The 23,455-nt window shown below is 44.6% G+C and overlaps 1 protein-coding gene across 4 annotated transcripts in view; it reads right to left on the reverse strand.

Moving 5' to 3' along the window:
• The window catches only part of SEPHS1 (selenophosphate synthetase 1), a 223,882-nt gene that overhangs the window by 96,796 nt on the left and 103,631 nt on the right, over positions 1–23,455 (reverse strand). For all 4 annotated transcript variants that reach the window (XM_063926893.1, XM_063926894.1, XM_063926896.1 and 1 more), the window contains exons 3-4: positions 3,743–3,846; positions 310–417 (exon numbers count right to left, since the gene is read on the reverse strand). In XM_063926893.1, coding sequence (XP_063782963.1) covers positions 310–417; positions 3,743–3,846 — 212 coding nt within the window. The remainder of the gene's footprint in view (positions 1–309; positions 418–3,742; positions 3,847–23,455) is intronic.

Consider the following 23,455-nt stretch of genomic DNA (forward strand, 5'->3'; position numbering starts at 1 on the left):
CCACAGAAACCTATAATGCAGGTAAAAATTGCATTCATCTGAAATGAAAGTTCCACGAGACCATGTTCTGAAAAATCAATTGCTTTTCGCAAAGAATACTTGACACATGATACATTAGAGGTGTGGGCCTCCTCTATTCACAATCGTTAACTTTATGGTATTTATAATTTATTATAAAGATTATTTTTGTTTCGGTGTTAAAATAATAAAACCATATATCAAGTGGATATCTACTGTGAACTGTGTTTAATCAGCTTAGTACTGATTGCATCTGTTTGTCTATGTGACAAATGTAATAAGAGTACCTACCCGATCAGTCAGTTTATTACTGACACCAAGGAGCATCAGCATGTTGTCACATTCTGTTACACCCATTGCATACAGGTCACTTAATACATTTGCACAGGCTATCCTTCCCTAAAAAAGAAAAAAATATTACGCATAGTGGCTCAATTACAATATTCACTTGTGAAGAATGCCGCAGTTAAGAGAATAAAATCTAAAAAGTAATCTTAATAGTTTTAGAAAAGCACTCAAGTAGTTCTTGATTAACAAATCATCATTATATATGGGTTACAAGCTTAAATAATTTAATCAAAACTTAAATACCTATACAAATGTATGAATTTATACATAAACACAAAACACGCATACATACTGTACATACAGATGCGTCCTCAAACATCATTGCTGCAGTAGCGCCAAACAGCACCTCTTAAAGCACTAGGTTCCGTGAGACTCTGCTAGTGCTGGGCGTCTTTTTTGCAGAAAATGCGTCTTAGTCGCAACGCGTTGCAGCTAGGACACACCAGGGGACTGTGCTAATTCATTGATGTGCAACACTTGTAAATTTGACGGCGTCCCTGAATCTGTATACGAAGTGTTACAATGTAGCAGCTACAGCTTTGTTCCTATACAAGTTCCATGGTGTTCCGTGTATAAACTCACATCAAATTAATCAGCACAGTCTGCTGGTGCATCCTAATCACATCGAGTTGCGACAAAGATGCATTTACGGCAAAAATTAAATAAAAGAAATGCCGGACACTAGCAAGAGTTGCACGGGACCTGGCAGCTCACGCTATGACACACATTGAGGCAAGGGTTGGAGGGAGGGGGGTCGTCAATTAACCGCTAACTTAAAATACACCTTACTCTGTACATTTTACTGCACAACTACAGTATAACTTCTCCAGTTCAAAATAAAAAGAACAAAGTGAATCTGGTATCTAGGCATCCTTAATACTTTTTTATATTTGAAAAGTCTTGGGGAAAAAAATTAATAATAACTTGATGGACTTGTCATACCATAAACGTAACCTTTCTAAGCCCACATGATGATGTGCCTACTCATCAACTAATATGGATATTTGATTTTAACTGTTAAAAGAAAAAATCATTATGACATGGAAGTAAAAACCCCACAAAAATGTCTACTAGATCTCCCCATGAACTGGTCAGATTTGCAGGGATAAGCGGATTTTGAATTGCATGAGATCTACAGAAAACTTTATCTCACACCCAAGTAAAATGTCCGCAGCAAGTGCAACTGCATGGGACTGTTGTCATAAGAAAACCCTCATCATAAAAGACCATGCCTTAAGGTACATACACAAGTGCGATATATCCTTGCGATTTTGACTATATAGTCAAAATCGCAAGGATATTGCACGTGTGTACACAGCTTGCGGGACCGATTCGCGGTCCCACGGGTCAGTATCGCAAGGTTAGAAAGTCAAAATTGACTTACCTGCACAGTCTATCTAGTACTAAAGTATAGTCAAAATCGGCCATAGCCAAAATCACACATAGCCAATATCACAAGCACACAATCAATATCGCATAGTCAAAATCGAAGATAGCCAAAATCTCACCGTGTGTATGCACCTTTACACTGAACAGACATATTTATAAACAAAAGGCATATGGACTGATGAAATTATTATTTTATTATAAATTATTTTTATACAGCTGTACCTGTCTTTGCTTCAACTAAATGTCTAAAGGGTAAATTTACTAAAAAGTGGGAGCTTTTTTTTTTTAGAACTGGTAATGTTGCCAATAGCAACCAATTAGATTCTACTTAACATTTATCTAGCTGCTTCTAGAAGGTAATACATAGAATCTGATCGATTGCTATAGGCAACATCACCAGTTCTAAACAAACAAAAACACCCAATGTAGATAGAAGGGTGGCGCAGCATACAATCCATTAAACCACAACCAATCAGTTTTCACATACAGAAGTTATAGCAAGCAAATACTGAAGGGAAACCTAGCTTAAATTGAATTAGCTTCTATGAGGAATTAAGTGCAAACCTGGACCAGGGAAATGCAGTGGATGTGGTATTTTTAGATTTTGCTAAAGCCTTTGACACAGTACCGCAAATGAGGTTGATACATAAACTAAGAGAGATTGGTCTAGGAAATACAATTTGTACTTGGGTCAAAAATGTGTTGGAAAATAGAAAACAGAGAGTTGTGGTCAATGGTAAGTATTCCAACTGGGCTAAAGTATTAAGTGGTGTACCTCAAGGGTCTGTACTAGGGCCTCTTCTATTTAACATATTCATAAAATGACCTGGGAAACGGTCTTGAGAGCAAAGTGTCCATTTTCGCAGATGATAGTGTGATAACTACATAAAACAATCAAAACAGTTAGAGTAGTTGGCTGTCTACAGAATAACTTAATCAAATTGGAAGTATGGGCCGAAAAGTGGGGTATGAGGTTTCATATAGAGAAATGTAAAGTTATGCATTTTGGGGCAAAGAACAAACATGCAATTTACAAATTAAATGGGGAAATGGTAGGCGTATCAGTAATGGAGAAAGATTTGGGGGTACTCATCGACAATAGACTTAGTAATAGAGCCCAGAGTGAGTATGCAGTAGCAGTAGCAAAGGCTAATTAGGAATTAGCATGCATAAAACAGGGGTTGGAGACAAGGGAAGAAAGTGTAATCCTGCCACTATATAAATCATTGGTACGGCCACATTTGGAGTACTGTGTGCAGTTCTGGGCACCTCACTATAATAAAAAATAGACATATTAGAACTCTAAAAAGTTCAAAGCAGAGCTACCAAATTGGTTAAGAGCATAGAGTCGTTGGACTATAATGAAAGGTTAACCAGGTTACATATGTTTACATTACAAAAGAGGCGACTAAGAGGAGATTTGATTAATATTCATACATACATTGAGGGGCAATATAGGGAATTATCAGGCGATCTGTTTATCAAGAGATCTGTTCACAGAACATGTGGTCACCCCCTAAGGTTAGAGGAAAATTCTCTGCCGGAGAAGGTCGTCTTGGCTGACTCAATTGATAAGTTTAAAAAAGGGTTGGACACATTTTTAGCTGAAAAAGAAATCCAGGGATACAACCTCTATAATTAAATATAGGTTGAACTCTATGGACAAACTGTCTTTTTTCAACCTTAACAACTATGTTACAATGTAGCTGATAGCTATCGTGATCTTCAGTAAATAAACCATAAATTCCCACAATAGGTATATTATTAGACTGACATGTAGTCACCTAAACAAGCATTGTGCATGAAGCATTGTTCTGAGTACTCTTAACCACTAAGGGATGTTATGAATTATCACACAACATGAAGGAACTTTGAAAATAGTTCCTGCATGTTACCCACCTTAGCAAATATGAATATAAATCGCTCATTTTATAAACTGCCACGTAATTACATTGTTGTTGAATACAGCAGCTTTTTTTATACTTACCATCATATAAGGGTCATCTACAATGGGATAAATATAGTCTGTAGTTTGAACAAGAGAAAGGCCACCGTGTCTTAAGGGAATAACGCATGTGTCCATACCAATACCTATGGATAAATAAAAGAGCAACTGTAACCATATGGCACAAAGTTAATCAGCAAAAAGACAACATGTCCATAATAACAATAAATAGATGTTCTTGATTAAAAATAAATTTAATACCACTATGGGGGTTATTCAATTAGTGAAATTTTTTCAACCAGTTGAAAAAAAAACCTGCAGTTTTCGCCCGTATTTACATTTAACCTATTCAAGGCCTGTGCGGTTTTTTTCGACTGGTCGAAAAATCCGGCACTGTCGAAAACCACGTGTATCGGCGAATTTGCCGCCAATACACATGTTTTGGCAAATTCGTGGGCGTTTTCACCCATTTTTGGTGCAATTTTCACCCATGGCGAATCGACCAAAAAACGACAACTTTGAAACGGCATGGGCGAAAATGGATTCAAAATCGAAAACGCCCGCAATTGAATACCCTGTGTCGAATTACTGCAGTTTTTTTGACTGGTCAAAAAACAGCACTTAATTGCTGACCATGCCTTTAACTGGCATGGTCAGCCCACATGCAACTGGCACTGCTTTTGACGAGGAGATACGTTCTGCAGATGTGCATATTATAAAATATTTAAAAGAATACTTTTTAAACTATATTAAATTCAAAAAATAAATAAATTATGAACGATTTGGAAGGGAAAAATAATCACCTTAGTGGTTAAATATTAGCAAGTTAAGTGGTTATACATTTCTCTGAGCAATTTCAACATTCCCAATGATAAAACACCTTCTTGCGCTTCAAAACTACTCTTTCTAAACTCCTCTCACAGCCCCTTACAATGGATTGACACATTGGGATGGCCAATGCCTTGAACATCACACATAACACATTTTCAAAAACGCTCTGTACAGTATGTGTATGTTTATGTCAATGGCAAAAACAGACACTTCCATGGAAAGGTTCTAGCCGCTACCAAAATCTCTCAGGCGTATCAAAATGACTGAACCACCTACTAAAGGGGGTATTCAATTAGTTCCGTTATTTCGACCAGTCAAAAAAACTGCACTTTTCGCCAGTTTTTAGGTCGAATTTACATTCAACCTATTCAATGCCCGTGCTGTTTTTTCGACTGGTTTCAAAATCTGCACGGGCAAAAGCCACATGGATCAGCGAATTCGCTGCCGATCCACGTGTTCTGTCGAATGTGCGGGCGTTTGACAGTTTTTGGGGCCGTTTTCATCCATGCCGATTCAACAAAAAACGAGAAGGTATGGGTGAAAATGGATTAAAAAAACGGGCAAATAAATAATACACCAAGGTCGAATTAGTGACGATTTTCCGACTGTCGGAAAATTTGGCACTAATTGATTATACCCCATAGCCTCCATAAACTATTCTACCTCTACACAGTTCACCAAAAAAAACACCACACTTACATGTGTTCTCTTTCTAAACTCGCACAACCCTCTGACCCAAGGCCAACACTGTTGTGTTAATGGATCACACAGGCCACAAAGAACCTTTGCAATCTGGCTGGGCCAATTTTGAATGCGTAGCCCTTAATCCTCATGTATCAAATTCCTATTTCCCTACATATTGTAAACTGGCCCACTTGCATCTTTTTCCTGTCTATTAATGCCCAGTCTCGTTTTACTATTGTTAAGTCCCAATTGTAAAACACAATGGAATATGCTGCCACTATATAGGCTACAAATAAAGGTTAATACACACTGCCTGGTCTAATCCATGTTTTCAACATTATGAATAATATGTCATACAAAAAGAAATATTATTGTACTGTATGACACATTACAATCTCTGTAATGAATGTGCACATAAAATGTATATACAGGTTGAGTATCCCATATCCAAATATTCCGAAATACGGAATATTCCGAAATACGGACATTTTTGAATGAGAGTGAGATAGTGAAACCTTTGTTTTTTGATGACTCAATGTACACAAACTTTGTTTAATACACAGTTATTAAAAATATTGTATTAAATGACCTTCAGGCTGTGTGTATAAGGTGTATATGAAATAATAAGAATTTACTTACCGATAATTCTATTTCTCGGAGTCCGTAGTGGATGCTGGGGTTCCTGAAAGGACCATGGGGAATAGCGGCTCCGCAGGAGACAGGGCACAAAAAAGTAAAGCTTTACTAGGTCAGGTGGTGTGCACTGGCTCCTCCCCCTATGACCCTCCTCCAGACTCCAGTTAGGTACTGTGCCCGGACGAGCATACACAATAAGGGAGGCATTTTGAATCCCGGGTAAGACTCATACCAGCCACACCAATCACACCGTACAACTTGTGATCTAAACCCAGTTAACAGTATGACAACAGAAAGGGCCTCTTAAGGATGGCTCCTTAACAATAACCCGAATTAGTTAACAATAACTATGTACAAGTATTGCAGATAATCCGCACTTGGGATGGGCGCCCAGCATCCACTACGGACTCCGAGAAATAGAATTATCGGTAAGTAAATTCTTATTTTCTCTATCGTCCTAAGTGGATGCTGGGGTTCCTGAAAGGACCATGGGGATTATACCAAAGCTCCCAAACGGGCGGGAGAGTGCGGATGACTCTGCAGCACCGAATGAGAGAACTCCAGGTCCTCCTTTGCCAGGGTATCAAATTTGTAAAATTTTACAAACGTGTTCTCCCCCGACCACGTAGCTGCTCGGCAGAGTTGTAATGCCGAGACCCCTCGGGCAGCCGCCCAAGATGAGCCCACCTTCCTTGTGGAGTGGGCTTTTACAGTTTTAGGCTGTGGCAGGCCTGCCACAGAATGTGCAAGTTGAATTGTGTTACAAATCCAACGAGCAATCGACTGCTTAGAAGCAGGTGCGCCCAACTTGTTGGGTGCATACAATATAAACAGCGAGTCAGATTTTCTGACTCCAGCCGTCCTTGCAATGTATATTTTTAAGGCTCTGACAACGTCCAACAACTTGGAGTCCTCCAAGTCGCTAGTGGCCGCAGGCACCACAATAGGTTGGTTCAGATGAAATGCTGATACCACTTTAGGGAGAAAATGCGGACGAGTCCGCAGTTCTGCCCTATCCGAATGGAAGATTAGATAAGGACTTTTATAAGATAAAGCCGCCAATTCAGATACTCTCCTGGCAGAGGCCAGGGCTAGTAACATAGTCACTTTCAATGTGAGATATTTCAAATCCACCTTTTTCAATGGTTCAAACCAATGGGATTTGAGGAAATCTAAAACTACATTTAGATCCCACGGTGCCACCGGAGGCACCACAGGAGGCTGTATATGCAGTACTCCCTTGACAAAAGTCTGGACCTCAGGGACAGAGGCCAATTCTTTTTGGAAGAATATTGACAGGGCCGAAATTTGAACCTTAATGGATCCCAATTTGAGACCCATAGATAATCCTGATTGCAGGAAATGTAGGAAACGACCCAGTTGGAATTCCTCCGTCGGAACCCTCCGATCCTCGCACCACGCTACATATTTTCGCCAAATGCGGTGATAATGTTTCACGGTGACTTCCTTCCGTGCCTTAATCAAGGTAGGAATGACTTCTTCTGGAATGCCTTTCCCTTTTAGGATCTGGCGTTCAACCGCCATGCCGTCAAACGCAGCCGCGGTAAGTCTTGAAAAAGACAGGGACCCTGCTGTAGCAGGTCCCTTCTCAGAGGTAGAGGCCACGGTTCGTCCGTGAGCATCTCTTGAAGTTCCGGATACCAAGTCCTTCTCGGCCAATCCGGAACCACTAGTATTGTTCTTACTCTTCTTTGCCGTATGATCTTCAATACCTTTGGTATGAGCGGCAGAGGAGGAAACACATACACTGACTGGTACACCCAAGGAGTTACCAGTGCGTCCACAGCTATTGCCTGTGGATCTCTTGACCTGGCGCAATATTTGTCCAGTTTCTTGTTGAGGCGAGACGCCATCATGTCTACAATTGGTCTTTCCCAACGGTCTATTAACATGTTGAAGACTTCTGGATGTAGACCCCACTCTCCCGGATGAAGATCGTGTCTGCTGAGGAAGTCTGCTTCCCAGTTGTCCACGCCCGGGATGAACACTGCTGACAGTGCTATCACGTGATTCTCCGCCCAGCGAAGAATCTTGGCAGCTTCTGCCATTGCACTCCTGCTTCTTGTGCCGCCCTGCCTGTTTACATGGGCGACCGCCGTGATGTTGTCCGACTGAATCAACACCGGCTTTCCTTGCAGGAGAAGTTCCGCCTGGCTTAGAGCATTGTAGATTGCTCTTAGTTCCAGAATGTTTATGTGAAGAGACTTTTCCAGACTCGTCCATACTCCCTGGAAGTTTCTTCCTTGTGTGACTGCTCCCCAGCCTCTCAGGCTGGCGTCCGTGGTCACCAGGATCCAATCCTGAATGCCGAATCTGCGGCCTTCTAATAGGTGAGCCTTCTGCAACCACCACAGAAGTGACACCCTTGTCTTTGGTGACAGGGTTATTCGCAGGTGCATCTGCAGATGCGACCCTGACCATTTGTCCAACAGATCCCTTTGGAATATTCTTGCATGGAATCTGCCGAATGGAATTGCTTCGTAAGAAGCCACCATTTTTCCCAGGACTCTTGTGCATTGATGTACTGACACTTTTCCTGGTTTTAGGAGGTTCCTGACCAGATCGGATAACTCCTTGGCTTTTTCCTCTGGAAGGAAAACCTTTTTCTGAACCGTGTCCAGAATCATTCCTAGGAACAGCAGACGAGTTGTCGGGATTAAATGGGATTTTGGAATATTCAGAATCCACCCGTGTTGTCTTAGCACCTCTTGAGATAGTGCTAAAGCTGTCTCCAGCTGTTCTCTGGACCTTGCCCTTATTAGGAGATCGTCCAAGTATGGGATAACTAATACGCCTTTTCTTCGAAGAAGAATCATCATCTCGGCCATTACCTTGGTAAAGACCCGAGGCGCCGTGGACAATCCGAACGGCAGCGTCTGAAACTGATAGTGACAGTTTTGAACAATGAACCTGAGGTACCCCTGGTGTGCGGGGTAAATCGGAACGTGTAGATACGCATCCTTGATGTCCAAGGATACCATAAAGTCCCCTTCTTCCAGGTTCGCTATCACTGCTCTGAGTGACTCCATCTTGAACTTGAACTTTTTTATGTAGAGGTTCAAGGACTTCAGATTTAGAATAGGCCTTACCGAGCCATCCGGCTTCGGTACCACAAATAGAGTGGAATAATACCCCTTTCCTTGTTGTAATAGGGGTACTTTGACTATCACCTGCTGAGCGTACAGCTTGTGAATGGCTTCCAACACCCTCTCCCTTTCGGAAGAGACGGTTGGTAAGGCAGACTTCAGGAAACGATGAGGAGGATCCGTCTCTAATTCCAACCTGTACCCCTGAGATATTATCTGCAGGATCCAGGGGTCTACCTGCGAGTGAGCCCACTGCGCGCTGTAATTTTTGAGACGGCCCCCCACTGTCCCCGAGTCCGCTTGAGAGGCCCCAGCGTCATGCTGAGGTTTTTGCAGGAGCCGGGGAGGGCTTCTGTTCCTGGGAAGGAGCTGCCTGTTGGTGTCTCTTCCCTCTTCCTCTGCCTCGTGGCAGGTACGACAAGCCCTTTGCTCTCTTATTTTTGTAGGAGCGAAAAGGCTGCGGTTGAAAGGTCGGTGCCTTTCTCTGTTGGGGAGTGACTTGAGGTAAAAAAGTGGATTTCCCGGCAGTAGCCGTGGCCACCAAGTCTGATAGACCAACTCCAAATAACTCCTCCCCTTTATACGGCAAAACCTCCATGTGACGTTTTGAATCCGCATCGCCTGTCCACTGTCGTGTCCATAAGGCTCTTCTGGCTGAAATGGACATAGCACTCACCCGAGATGCCAGTGTGCAAATATCCCTCTGTGCATCACGCATATAGATAAATGCATCCTTTATTTGTTCTAACGACAGTAAAACATTGTCCCTATCTAGGGTATCAATATTTTCAATCAGGGATTCTGACCAAACTACTCCAGCACTGCACATCCAGGCAGTTGCTATAGCTGGTCGTAGTATAACACCTGCATGTGTGTATATATTCTTTTGAATAACTTCCATCTTTCTATCTGATGGATCCTTAAGTGCGGCCGTCTCAGGAGAGGGTAACGCCACTTGTTTGGATAAGCGTGTGAGCGCCTTGTCCACCTTAGGGGGTGTTTCCCAGCGCGCCCTAACCTCTGGCGGGAAAGGGTATAATGCCAATAACTTTTTTGAAATTATCAACTTTTTATCAGGAGCAACCCACGCTTCATCACACACGTCATTTAATTCTTCTGATTCAGGAAAAACTGTTTGTAGTTTTTTCACACCATACATAATACCCTGTTTTACGGTATCTGTAGTATCAGCTAAATGTAACGTCTCCTTCATTGCCAAAATCATATAACGTGTGGCCCTACTGGAAAATACGTTTGAATTTCTACCGTCGTCACTGGAATCAGTGCCCGTGTCTGGGTCTGTGTCGACCGACTGAGGCAAAGGGCGTTTTACAGCCCCTGACGGTGTTTGAGGCGCCTGGACAGGCATTAATTGATTGTCCGGCCGCCTCATGTCCTCAACTGACTGTTTAAGGGAAGATAAACCATCACGTAATTCCACAAATAAAGGCATCCATTCTGGTGTCGACCCCCTGGGGGGTGACATCTGCATATTTGGCAATTGCTCCGCCTCCACACCAATATCGTCCTCATACATGTCGACACCACGTACCGACACACACCGCAAACTCACAGGGAATGCTCTAATGAAGACAGGACCCACTAGCCCTTTTGGGGAGACAGAGGGAGAGTCTGCCAGCACACACCACAAAGCGCTATATATACAAGGGATATCCTTATATTAAGTGCTCCCTTATAGCTGCTTTAATATATATATATATAGCCATTAATGTGCCCCCCCTCTCTGTTTTACCCTGTTTCTGTAGTGCAGTGCAGGGGAGAGACCTGGGAGCCGTTCTGACCAGCGGAGCTGTGACAGAAAATGGCGCCGTGTGCTGAGGAGATAGGCCCCGCCCCTTTTTCGGCGGGTTCTTCTCCCGCTATTTTTCCAGTCAGGCAGGGGTTAAATATCTCCATATAGCCCCTATGGGCTATATGTGAGGTATTTTTAGCCTTGTATAAGGTTTATATTTGCCTCTCAGAGCGCCCCCCCCCAGCGCTCTGCACCCTCAGTGACTGCCCAGTGAAGTGTGCTGAGAGGAAAATGGCGCACAGCTGCAGTGCTGTGCGCTACCTTATGAAGACTGAGGAGTCTTCAGCCGCCGGTTTCCGGACCTCTTCACGCTTCAGCATCTGCAAGGGGGTCGGCGGCGCGGCTCCGGGACCGGACTCCACGGCTGGGCCTGTGTTCGATCCCTCTGGAGCTAATGGTGTCCAGTAGCCAAGCAGCAAATCCACTCTGCATGCAGGTGAGTTTACTACTTTCCCCCTAAGTCCCACGTTGCAGTGATCCTGTTGCCAGCAGGACTCACTGTAAAGAAAAAAACCTAAACTAAACTTTCTCTAAGCAGCTCTTTAGGAGAGCCACCTAGATTGCACCCTTCTCGTTCGGGCACAAAATCTAACTGGAGTCTGGAGGAGGGTCATAGGGGGAGGAGCCAGTGCACACCACCTGACCTAGTAAAGCTTTACTTTTTTGTGCCCTGTCTCCTGCGGAGCCGCTATTCCCCATGGTCCTTTCAGGAACCCCAGCATCCACTTAGGACGATAGAGAAATAAATGAATGGTGTGAATGTACACACACTTTGTTTAATGTACAAAGTTATAAAAAATATTGGCTAAAATTGCCTTCAGGCTGTGTGTATAAGGTGTATATGAAACATAGATGCATTCTGGGCTTAGATTTAGGTCCCATCACCATGATATCTCATTATGGTATGCAATTATTCCAAAATACGGAAAAATCCGATATCCAAAAGTCTTCCGGTCCCAAGCATTTTGGATAAGGGATACTCAACCTGTATTATAAACCACTGAAAAAGAAACCATCCCTCTCCATCCATATCATTTTGCCTCTTACTTATACCTCTCTCTCTAATGCAGCACCTAATATTCAAAATTGCACATAGGAGGGTTATTCATGTTTGTTAGAAAACCAAAAAAGTACACTAATGGGCAAAACCATGTTGGAGTAGATGTAACATGTGCAGAGAGATTTAGATTTGGGTGGGTTATATTGTTTCTGTGCATTTTAAATACTGGCTGCTTAAGTTTTACACTGCAATTTAGATTTCAGTTTGAACAACTCCCACGTAACTCTCTCTGCACATGTTACATCTGCCTCGCCTGCAGTGCAGCATGGCTTTGCCCAGTTGCTTGCTTTTTTGGTTTGCTAACAAACCTGAGTAAGGACCATAACCAGGAAAGTACAGATCGTATACAATAAATATCATCAGTTATTTGGGGCTGTCAGTAGTGGTGTACCTCCTAAATATCCAAATTGTTCGAGTTACAAATTTATATACAACCCCAAATAAAATGTAAGCAAATACAATGGTGGTAAAACAAAGAACCATTTAGAGCATGGAAATAAATGAACTTCAAAAATCATATTGACTTTTTTTTATTTCCCTTTACCTCTCTTTTTCCTTCTCTGTTTTCCACCACTTATCCCTCCAAAAGGATTGTTCCCACTACAGTCAGTCCTAAGGAGGGTGGCAAGAAGCAGGTAGACTCTGCAGAGAGTCAACTGCATGGCCATGGGGCCACCTAAAAGTATGTGGAGACACCCTGCAGAAGGTCCAAGTGTGGCTCCTGGAAGGACAAGTATTAAGACATTCTGGTGTCTCTGTTACTGTGGTGAGCCCTGCAGTATTCCAAGATCGCACTACTAAAGTGACCATGGCATATAGAGCGAAAGATAACATTGGCGAAGGGGCATACTTGGACTAGGGAGCTAGTCAAGAGATGCAGCCATCGAACGCCCGGCAGCCCTGGGGAGAGAAGACACACCATGGGGAGCAGCACCAGGACGTCTTGCAGCAGGGAGGGTATAGGCTGTGGAAGGAGTCAAGAAGTTAGGAGTCTGCAATCGTCGCCGCTTAGATCATGCTCCCCTCCCCCCCCTCCCCCCCCCCCCCCCCCTCCGACAACACGTATTTTACTGGCATGGAAAAGCAGTTGGACGATCATTACACACGATGACCTCATTTTTAATCAGCAGTTTTGTAATATACAGGTAATCCAGACAATATCTATCCTACAACATCAAACTATGGGGCAGATGTATTAACCTGAAGAAGGCATAAGGAAGTGATAAACCAGTAATAAGTGCAAGGTGATAAACGCAGCAGCCAATCAGCTCCAATATGTAAAGTAACAGTTAGGAGCTGATTGGCATGTGCGTTTATCACCTTGCACTTATCACTTCCTTATGCCTTCTCCTGGTTAATACATCTGCCCATTATCTACCTATAGACGGACCATAGTAAACAAACAGCAAAACAGCTCACACTGAGGGGGGAATTCAATTGTTCCTGAAAATTTTTCAGTCAAAAAACTAAACAAAAAAAAAAAAAAAACACACAACAGGCTTTACCACATTTTTTTTGCCGATTTTTATTTTGGCCAACTCAACTGCAGACATATTTTTTTTTTTCTGGCAATAACAAATGGGTTAAATTTACTAAGGTGTGAGTTTTTTTTTTTTAGAACTGGTGATGTTGATTCTACTTATTTATCTAGCTGCTTCTAGAAGATAATAGAATGTGATTGGTTGCTATGGGCAACATCACCAGTTCTAAAAAAAAAAAAAAAAAAAAACATCCACTTTGGTAAATTTACCCCATAGATCTTGAATAAGTTTCCAGAACCATGTGTTTTCGCACCCACGATCGTGAAAACGAGGGATTTTTTTGGCCTGCCTCCCAGCAGATGAAAAATAATCTCGGATAGTGTTGGCTTTTGGAGCTAATTGGATAACCCTGGGGAATCACTTTGCCTCTTTAAATTGCCATTGTAAATTAAAATCCCCCTTTTATACATTAAATTACTCATAGATACAATTAAAAATACACCAGCAAAATGGTGAGAATGTGTAAATAGTGAACAAAGTGTAAGTGAATTAAAAACAGGATTTTAGTATTCACCGCTAAATCCATTTCTACGATTCCGAAAGGACACTGGCGTTAACTGTGGGTTATAGAAGGGTGAGTGGAAGCAGGCTGTGACTGGCTCCTCCCACTCTAAAGTAATAATGCCACTGTATAGGTCATTGGTACGGACTCATCTAGAATACTGTGTTCAATTCTGGAGGCCATATATTCAAAAGGATATTATTACATTAGAGACTGTGCAAAGAAGGGCAACTAAAATGGTGCATGGCCTACATCACAAAACACAAACCCAGAGGAACTAAAAAATCTCAAATATGTATAGTTTGGAGCAGAGAAGGGAAAGGGGGGACATGATAGAAACCTTCAAATACATCAAGGGTTTTAACAAAGTCCAGGAGGGAAACATTCTCCAAATGAAGAGAAGCAATAGTACACGAGGACATGCACTGAGACTGGAGGGGGGAGGTTCAGGGGAAATATGAGGAAAAATTACTTCACAGAAAGGGTAGTAGACAAGTGGAATAGCCACCCATCAGAGGTGGTAGAGGCTAAGACAGTAGAGCAATTTAAAAATGCATGGGATATGCATAAGGATCTCCTTACAAAGAAATAAGGATCAAATAAGGTTTGAGATAAAAATATCGTAAAAAAAAAAAAAAAAAAGGGCAGACTAGATGGGCCAAGTGGTTAAAGGCAGAGAGCAGCGAAGGGCGGGCATCCAGTGTCCCTTTCAGAATCGTAGAAATTGATTTAACGATGAGTACCAAAATCCTGTTTTCTCCTAATTCCTTCAGGGGACACTGGAGTCTTACTCTGGGGAGGTCCCAAAGCTACCCCCATGGGAGAGAATGTGCTGCATCACCTGTAAGACAGAACGGCCAAATTGAGTTTCAGAGGCTGCAAAAGGAGTCAAATCTGTAAAACCTCAAAAAAGTGTGAGACCCAATCAAAGTGGCTGCACGACACAGCTGTGATACAGAAAACCTCCTGGACGCTGCCCAGGAAGGTCCAACTGAACGTGTAGAATAGGCAGAGATGGAAGTTGGTGGATTCTTGGACGCTACTAGATAAATCTGATGAATAGTCAAACGTATCCAACACACTAGAGTATACTTAGAAGCAAGCCAGCCACGTTTTACAGCATCGTGAAGAATGAACAAGGAATCCGATTTTCTTAAGGAAAAAGTCCTATCTACATAAATCTGCAAAGCATGGACTATGTCTAGGAAGCAGGCAGAAAGCGAGCCCTCAGACAGACCCAGCATCACAATGGGCTGGTAGATTTGGAATGCGGAAACCCCTTTTGGGAGGAACTCAGAGCAAGTACGCAGCTGTGCCCGATTGTCGTGAAAAATTAAGTATGGTGATCTGCAAGAGAGATGGTGATCTGCAAGAGAGAGCTCCCAGCTCAGACACCCTCCTGGCTGATGCAAAGGCCAGCAGTAACACTGTCTTCCGAGACAGAAATTTTATTTCCACCGCTTCTATTGGCTCAAACACCAAAGACTGAAAGTACGAAAGGACCAAATTCAGATTCCAAGGTGTTGTGCGAGGAATAAAGAGGCTGAACCCGAAGGGCCCCTTGCAAAAAAAAGGCTGTACTTCCAGAAGCAAGGCTAACCAGCGCTGGAAAAATATAGACAAAGCGGAAACCTGTACCTTTAGGGATCCCAAATGCAGGCCTGCATCACGTCCTGCCTGTAAAAATAACAGGAGGCGATCGAGACGAAAATATGTTGTAGGCCTTCTCTCACACATCAGGACAAATCTTACGATAGCGGGCTGAGGTAACAGGCTTCGGAGCCTGAAGCATAGTCGGAAAACCCAATCGTGGAATGCCACGCTGTAAAACGCAGCTGCCTTAAGGTGGGGTGTCAGAAAGGATCCCGCTGAAGAAGGTCTGACCGCAGTGGAAGTGTCTAAGGTTCGTCCACAAGGAGCATCCGTAGATCTGAGTACCAGCTTCTGCTGGGCCAGTCCGGGGCTATTAGGATGACCTTGACTCTTTCCCTCTTAATGCGTTTGGGCACCCGAGGAAGGAGAGGAAATGGAACAGATACGTAAACTGGAACGGCTATGGAGTTGCCAATGCGTTGACCACCACTGCTGACGGGTTTCGAGTGCAGGAGCAATATCAAGTTCATCCTGGACGCCATAAGATCTGTTTGGGGAACTCCCCAACATCGAACCACCTACTGAAATACCTGTAGGCACAAGGCTCATTCTCCAGGATGCAGATCCTGACGACTGAGGTAGTCCCCTTCCCAGTTGTCTACCCTAGGAATGAACACTGCAGACAGTGTCGCGGCGTGCCTTTCCGCCCAGAGAAATATGCGAGTGACCTCTCACATGGCTGCTCGACCTCTGGTTCCTCCTTGGCGGAGCAGAGCAGAGCACTGTAGACTGTTCTCAACTCCAGGATATTTAATCAGGAGGATCACTTCCTGACATGACCAAAGGCCCTGGAATTGATGATCCAGCACAACAGCTCCCTAGCGTCGTCAGAAGGACTTAATCCCAGATACCGAACAAACCGCCCCCTAGCAGGTGGCCGGGTTGTAAACACCAAAAAAAGCAATATGAGCTTCCTGGGAGAAGCGTGCACTGGGCAATGCATCTGTAGATGAGACCCGGTCCATTGAGAGAAGAGATCCAGTTATAAGGTCCTTTAATGGAACCGCCCGAACTCCAGGGTTTTGAAAGAATACACCATCTTCCCTAAAAGTCACAGCACTTTAGGAGATGGCCCAGTTAGTCCTTCATCTTCGGAAAGGTGTTCGTGCGCATAGAAGCACCAACACCTTCCGAAGATGAAGGACTAACTGGACCATCTCCTGAAGTGCTGTGACCTTGTCTACTGGAAGGAACACCCGCTGTGGGACCAGCTAAAACTTGGGGAAGTTGATGATCCAACCATGCTGCAGAAAGTGATGATAAGTACCACATCCTGCAGGAGTCTTTCTGGCAATGGTGCCTTGAATGAGAAGATCATCCATATATGGGATTATGGTCACCCCCCCAGTTGACGTAGCAGGGCTACCATGGTCACCATCACCTTCGGGAAGACTCTGGGTGCTGAAGAAAGCCCAAAAAGGAAGTACCCAAAATGGCTAATGGGAATAAAGAATGGCAAACAAAAGGAAGGCTTGATGAGGTACCCAAATCGGAATGTGCAGATAAGCTTCCTTGATATCCAAGGACATCAAATTTTCCGCTGTTTCCAGGCCCGCAATATCCGAGCGGAGAGACTCCATCCTCAATCTGTAAACAGACAGGTAGAGGTTCAACTCCTTCAGGTTCAGTATGGGCCAGACAGAACCGCCTGGTTTTGGAACCACGAATAAGTTTGAGTAAAACCCCTCTTTTTGTTGTTGAGGTGGTACCGGCACCATGACCTCTGAGTCCAGAAACTTGGGGATAACTTGCAGTAACACTGCCCTCTTGTTTTCTGAGGCTGGAAGGCGTGTTGTGAAAAACCGAAGAAGGGGGTGAAATGTGAAGTCTAGCCGGTATTTCTTGGATATTAGGTTTTGGACCCAAGCATCGGAACAGGTCTGCACCCAAACATTCTTAAAATGAAATAGGCGGGCTCAAACCGTGGGCGAGCCCAGGTGGGATGGCCTCCCGTCATGCCACGGTCTTGTCAGCTGATTTGTTGTGCGGGAGGTGGCAGAAGCCCCACCTCGTCCTCTGTCCTCGGGATGCATTTGAGGAACCTTGTGTACAGTGCCTGAATTTTGTGGATACACGAAAGGAGTGAAAAGAAGTTCCCGTGCAGGATCTCCGAGGCGCTCAAGAAGATGAAGGCACAGAAAGAAAATAGGTAGATTTACTCCCAGTGGCCTGGAAAATCCATTTGTTCAATTCTGGACCAAATCGGATCTTACCTGAGCAAGGAAGGGCCTCCACTATCTTCTTGGATTCCGCATCTGCCTGCCATGAACAAAGCCACAAGTCCCGAAAAGCTGCAATGACTGAGGCATAAATGTGAGTATGGAGTATACCGACATCCTTTGGTGTGTCGCCAAGGTAGATGACCGATTCTTTGATGTGCTCTGCCAATAGGAAAAGAGCTGCCCGAGGAATACGGTCACGCAAACCCTTTGTTCTTCTGCCCATCTCTCGGTCACCTTGGAAACCCAGGAGCGAACATGAGCAGATCTGAGAAGCACTACCCTACAGTATAAATGGACTGCACCACAATCGGCTGATTTATGTGAAAAGCGGACACCTTTGGAAGGAAAGCAGCCTATGTACGAAGTTCCGCTCGGTCGTCGTGGAACACAAGGTATAGGGGTTTGCACGATAGTGCACCCTGTTCAGATACTCGGAGAGCAGAGGCCAGTGCTAACAAAAGCACCGTCTTCCAGGTGAGAAACCGAAGGTCCACCTTCTCTAACGGTTCAAACGTGGAGGACTGAAGGAAGGAAAGCACCAAAGTCAGATCCCATGGTGCCGTAGGCAGAACAAAAAGGGGGCTGAATTTAAAGTACTCCCTAAAGAAACATCTGCACTTCCTGTAGCAGTGCCAGGCGGCGCTGGAAGAAAATGGAGAGTGCAAAAAAATGGACCTTTAGGGAACCTAAGCGGAGACCAGCATCTAATCCGTGTTGGAGAAACAGCAACAATCTGGAAAGATGTAAAGTTCTGGAAGGAATTTGCTTTCCGACGCCAGGAAACATAAGATCGCCAAATACGGTGATAATGAGTTGCCGTGACCGGTTTTCTGGCACGTAGCATGGTAGAAATAACGAATTCCGGAATACCTTTACATCTTAAAATAGCGGTTTCAACAGCCACCCTCTCAAACTCAGCTGCGGTAAATTGGGGTGTACAAACGGACCTCGACGAAGAAGATCTGTCCGGAGCGGCAGAACCCACGGTTCGTCCGCCAAAAGGAGTTGAAGAGCCATAAAAACAGCTTCTCCGCGGCCAGTTTGGTGTTACGTCAATGGCCCAGGCCGACTCGCGTTTTATGCGTTTGAGAACCCGAGGGAGAAGCGGTATGGGAGGAAATATGTACCCCAGATTGAAATCCCAAGGGGCTGTGAGTGCATTCACTGCCTCTGCTGCTGGATCCTTTGTCCTGGACACATACCTGAGTAGTTGATGATTCAACAGAGATGCCATGAGGTCGATCTGAGGGCGTCCCCATCGTTGAACTAGAGCCTTGAACAGATCCAGGTGTAGAGCCCACTCTCCGGGATGAATGTCCTGACGACAGAGATAATCCGCCTACCAATGGTCGACTCCTGGAATAAAGACAGTGGACAAAATCACCCAATTCTTCTCTGACCATTGTAAAATCCGAGAAACCTCCTGCATCGCCTGGCGACTGTGGATTCTGCCTCGTCTGTTGATGTACGCAACTGCAGTTGCATTATCTAAATGTACATGAACCGGATGTGGCCGAAGAAGATGAGACACTTATATCAGCGCGTTGTAAACTGCCCTGAGTTCCAGTACATTGATGGGTAAATGACTCCCTTGAATCGACCACTTGCCCTGAAACCACTGCACCCCAACCTGAGACTCGCATCCGTCGTCAGGATAGTCCAATCCCAGATTCCGAACCAACATCCCACCAGTAGGTTGCTGACAATCGTGTCCGAGGAGATAGACGGACTTGTCGACGAAGGTTTTTGATGAGAACCCGATCACTGAGACAGAAGGTCTAACTGAAAAGGTCGAGAGTGGAACCTTCCTAATTGCAATGCTTTGAAGGTTGCCACCATCTTGCCTAGCAGGCGAATGCAAAGATACCCATTTCGGCCTTAACACCTCTTGGACCCTCTGACAAATGTCTTGTGCTTTGTCCATAGGCAGAAAAACCTTCTGGATTTCTGTATCAAGAATCAGACCTAGGAACAGAAGACGGCGAGTCGAAATGAATTGAGATTTGTCAAAATTGATTATCCATACATGGTGAATCAGTGTGTGGTATGTTAAGAACGCATGTTCCAAAACAGTTGATTCCCGTGGCGCCTTGATCAACAGGTCGTCCAAGTACGGAACAATGTTGACACCCAAGGATCGATGGTGAGAGATCATCACAGACATGACCTTGGTGAAGACACGGGGTGCCGATGATAACCCGAACGGCAGGGCCCGAAACGGATAGTGATCCTGTAAAATGGCAAACCATAGATAGGTCTGGTGCGGTTCCCAAATCGGGATGTGTAGGTACGCATCCTTTATGTCCATAGAAATTAAGAACTCCTTTGGTCCCAGATTCGCTATTACTGATTGAATGGATTCCATCTTGAACCGGTAAAACGTCAGATATTCGTTTAACGATTTCAGATTGAGGATCGGCCTGACGGAGCCATCCGGCTTTGGGACAACAAACAGGTTGGAGTAGAAACCCCGACCTCTCTGGGACTGCGGAACTGGAATCAGGACTTCTGATAAGAGAAGCGACTCAATGGCCTCCTGCTGCACCACTGCCTTGGCTGGAGACGATGGCAGTCCTGTCGTGAAAAACCGATGGAGGTGGAGAAACTAAAAAATCTATTTTGTACCCGGACGACACTAAAACGGTGAATCCAAGTGTCCGAGGATGTTTGTACCCAAAACGTGATGGTAGGACAGGAGACTAGCACCCACCTGTGAATCCCCCCCCTGTGAAGACCGTCATGCCACTTATTTTTCAGTTGATTTGACTTTGGGACGACGTACTGTTGTGCTCGGACGGCCTCTGGTTTTTCCTCCTCTGCCCTGGGAAAAAGTACTTCTGCTTCTCCCACAAAAGGAGTGTTGAGGACGAAAGGACTGGAAAGAAGGTCATGTATATGTTCCAATAATGGATTCATTTATAAGTGGAACACAGTGTGCTGGACATTGAAATGTCAAATAAAAACGAACTGTGAACCAGAGTCCATTCCACTAAGGACCTTGATCCGGATCCATGCATTGGAACACCTGATGGGTAACTAATTAAAACTGGTCCTGTTGAAAATTAGACCTGTTGTCCAAACATTAATATATGGACTTGCCTAGATAAGGTCATTGCTGAGGAGTCTATTATATGTCCATAAATTGGTTTAAGAGCAATTTTTAGATTTTTATGTATACTGAACATCAGTCTGTTTTAATGAATAAATTTGTATATCATTAGCATCAGTTGTATTAGCGCTGTAATTCACTTCCTTTTGTTTTCCTTGTTCTGGAGATTGACTTTCTCCAATCACAGCAGCTAGGAGAAAACCACTCATTTATTGCGCCTGTATATATATATTTGATATATATTACATTTTTGCATGTATATGTTCGCCTGGCAGGCGGAGGTGCAGATGGTAAAAATGTGGGTTTAACTCCAGTAGCCTGAGAAATCCACTTGTCTAATTCCGGCCCAAACAATATATCGCCTGTAAATGGAAGAGCCTCCACCACCTTCTTGGATTCCATATTTGCATGCCACGAGCGAAGCCAGAGTTCGACGAGTAGTGACTGCAGAAGCAGAAACTCTAGAACTAATCAAACTAATATGCTTAGCGGCCGCAGCCAAAAAAACTTGGCGATTCATAGATCTGTTCAGCGATGACCCTAAGATCAGACCTTGGTGTACCTGAATCTAAACCGTTACCCAACTCCTCTGCCCATTTCACAATGGCAGTATTAACCCATGCACTCACCAGAGTCGGTCTGAGTTGAGCTCCTGCTGCTGTGTATATAGACTTCAGGGTAGCCTCGAGTCTACAATCCAAGGCGTCTTTGAGCGTCCGGCACCGGAAAAGTTGTCTTTTTGGAAAGTCTAGACACCAAAGCATCCACAGGTGGAGGAGTTTCCCATTTACCTGTCATTAAGGCCTGAAAAGGATAATGAGAAAATCATTTCTTTGGTACCTGAAAACGCTTGTCTGGCTGTTTCCATGCCATCGCTAGGTGGTCATGTAGCGGTTGAGAAAAAGGAAACACGGTCGAAGAAATATGTTGTTCACTGAACAACTGAAATTCCTTGGGTTCGGGAACATGCTCTTCCGGAAAATTAAGGACCTTCTTTACCGCGATAATCAATTGTTCTACTCCGTGTGCACTGGAGTCGGACTCCGTTAATGTTTCTTCCTGAAGTTCTTTCCATTCTCCTTCTTCCACGTCTTCGTGATTAAGCTGTTCCTCATCTGACTCATCAGATTGGAGTACCGCTGGTAGTGGACGTTTTTGTTTAAGGGAAGATTTAGGAGAAATTCTACTAGAAGAACCAATGACATTAGCGAGACCCTCCATAGACCTTGCGAAATCTTTAGCCCAGGCTGGCTCTGTCTTACGTGACTCGGCCAATTCGGCCGACAAAGTAGCCACAGACCCAACCAAAGCGGATGCCCAAGCTGGCGTGTCAGACATATCAGTCGGTTGATCTGACCCCGATGCAGAGCATGTGTCACACAAGGTAGAATTACCCTGAGAGTTAGAGAGTGTAAATTTTTAATTACACTGAGTACATGAAAAGAGCTTCTGAGAAGCTTGTGTGTTTGACCTGGCCGGCATGTCCCCGCGGTGGAGACGGTACACACACAAAAAAGACACTCACAGTATATGTAATGGCAATGAATGAGATCAGACAATGATGTGGCAGTAGAGGAGGGGAGCATACACCCCCCCCCCCCCTGAATTCCCTGTGTCCCTAAATCAGCCTCACACCCCAGTGTACTCCCAACCTTTTCGTAAAAGCTGGGATGTGTAGACTTCTGGTAGGAGACTTCAACTGCACCGTAGATCACCAGTCTGTATTCATGCAGTTAAATCGCCTGTGCTCAAGCCTGCCTGAGAGGTACAGGTGTAAACAGGCTGTGTGTGGAAGCTGCAAACAGCCTCCTTCTGTGACTGTCTGTACTAAATGGCGCCACTGTGAAGCTCAGCCCCCTTCCTCCTTCGTATTACACTGGATAATGGGGGTCATTCCCAGTTGTTCGCTCGCTAGCAGTTTTTAGCAGCCGTGCAAACGCTATGCCGCCGCCCACTGGGAGTGTATTTTAGCTTAGCAGAAGTATGAACGAATGTATCGCAGAGCGCATGCAAAAAAATTGTGTGTAGTTTCAGAGTAGCTCAAAACCTACTCACTTGAGACTCTTCAGTTCCGGATTTGACGTCACACACCCGCCCAGCGTTAGCCCAGCCACGCCTGCGTTTTCCCAAACACTCCCTTAAAACGGTCAGTTGCCACCCAGAAACGCCCACTTCCTGTCAATCACTCTGCGGCAACCAGTGCGACTGAGATGCATCGCTAAACCCTGTGCAAAACTACATCATTCGTTGTGCCCGTACGTCGCACGGGCGCACTGCGCCGAACTGCCATTTTTTTGCCTGATCGCATCGCTGCGAACAAATGCAGCTAGCGATCAACTCGGAATGACCCCCAATGGCCGCCCTTCCCGCTCATTAATGTGATTTCTGGCACCATTGTCTTTAAGCGCCTGGGTCCCCAGAGCCGTGTAAAACAGCGTTGTTACTCCCGCTAACCGCCGGGACCCACCGACAGTAAGAGCGCTGAGCTCAGTGTGACCGCGCGGCCGCCTGTAATGCAGAGCAGTGGGAGCGTCCTGTGTAAGAGACGCTTCCACTGCTCTGAAGACTAACAAATGAGCGGAAAGGTTAGCAGGGAG

Source organism: Pseudophryne corroboree, chromosome 6, assembly GCF_028390025.1.
Source record: "Pseudophryne corroboree isolate aPseCor3 chromosome 6, aPseCor3.hap2, whole genome shotgun sequence".
NCBI classification, from domain to species: Eukaryota; Metazoa; Chordata; class Amphibia; order Anura; family Myobatrachidae; genus Pseudophryne; species Pseudophryne corroboree.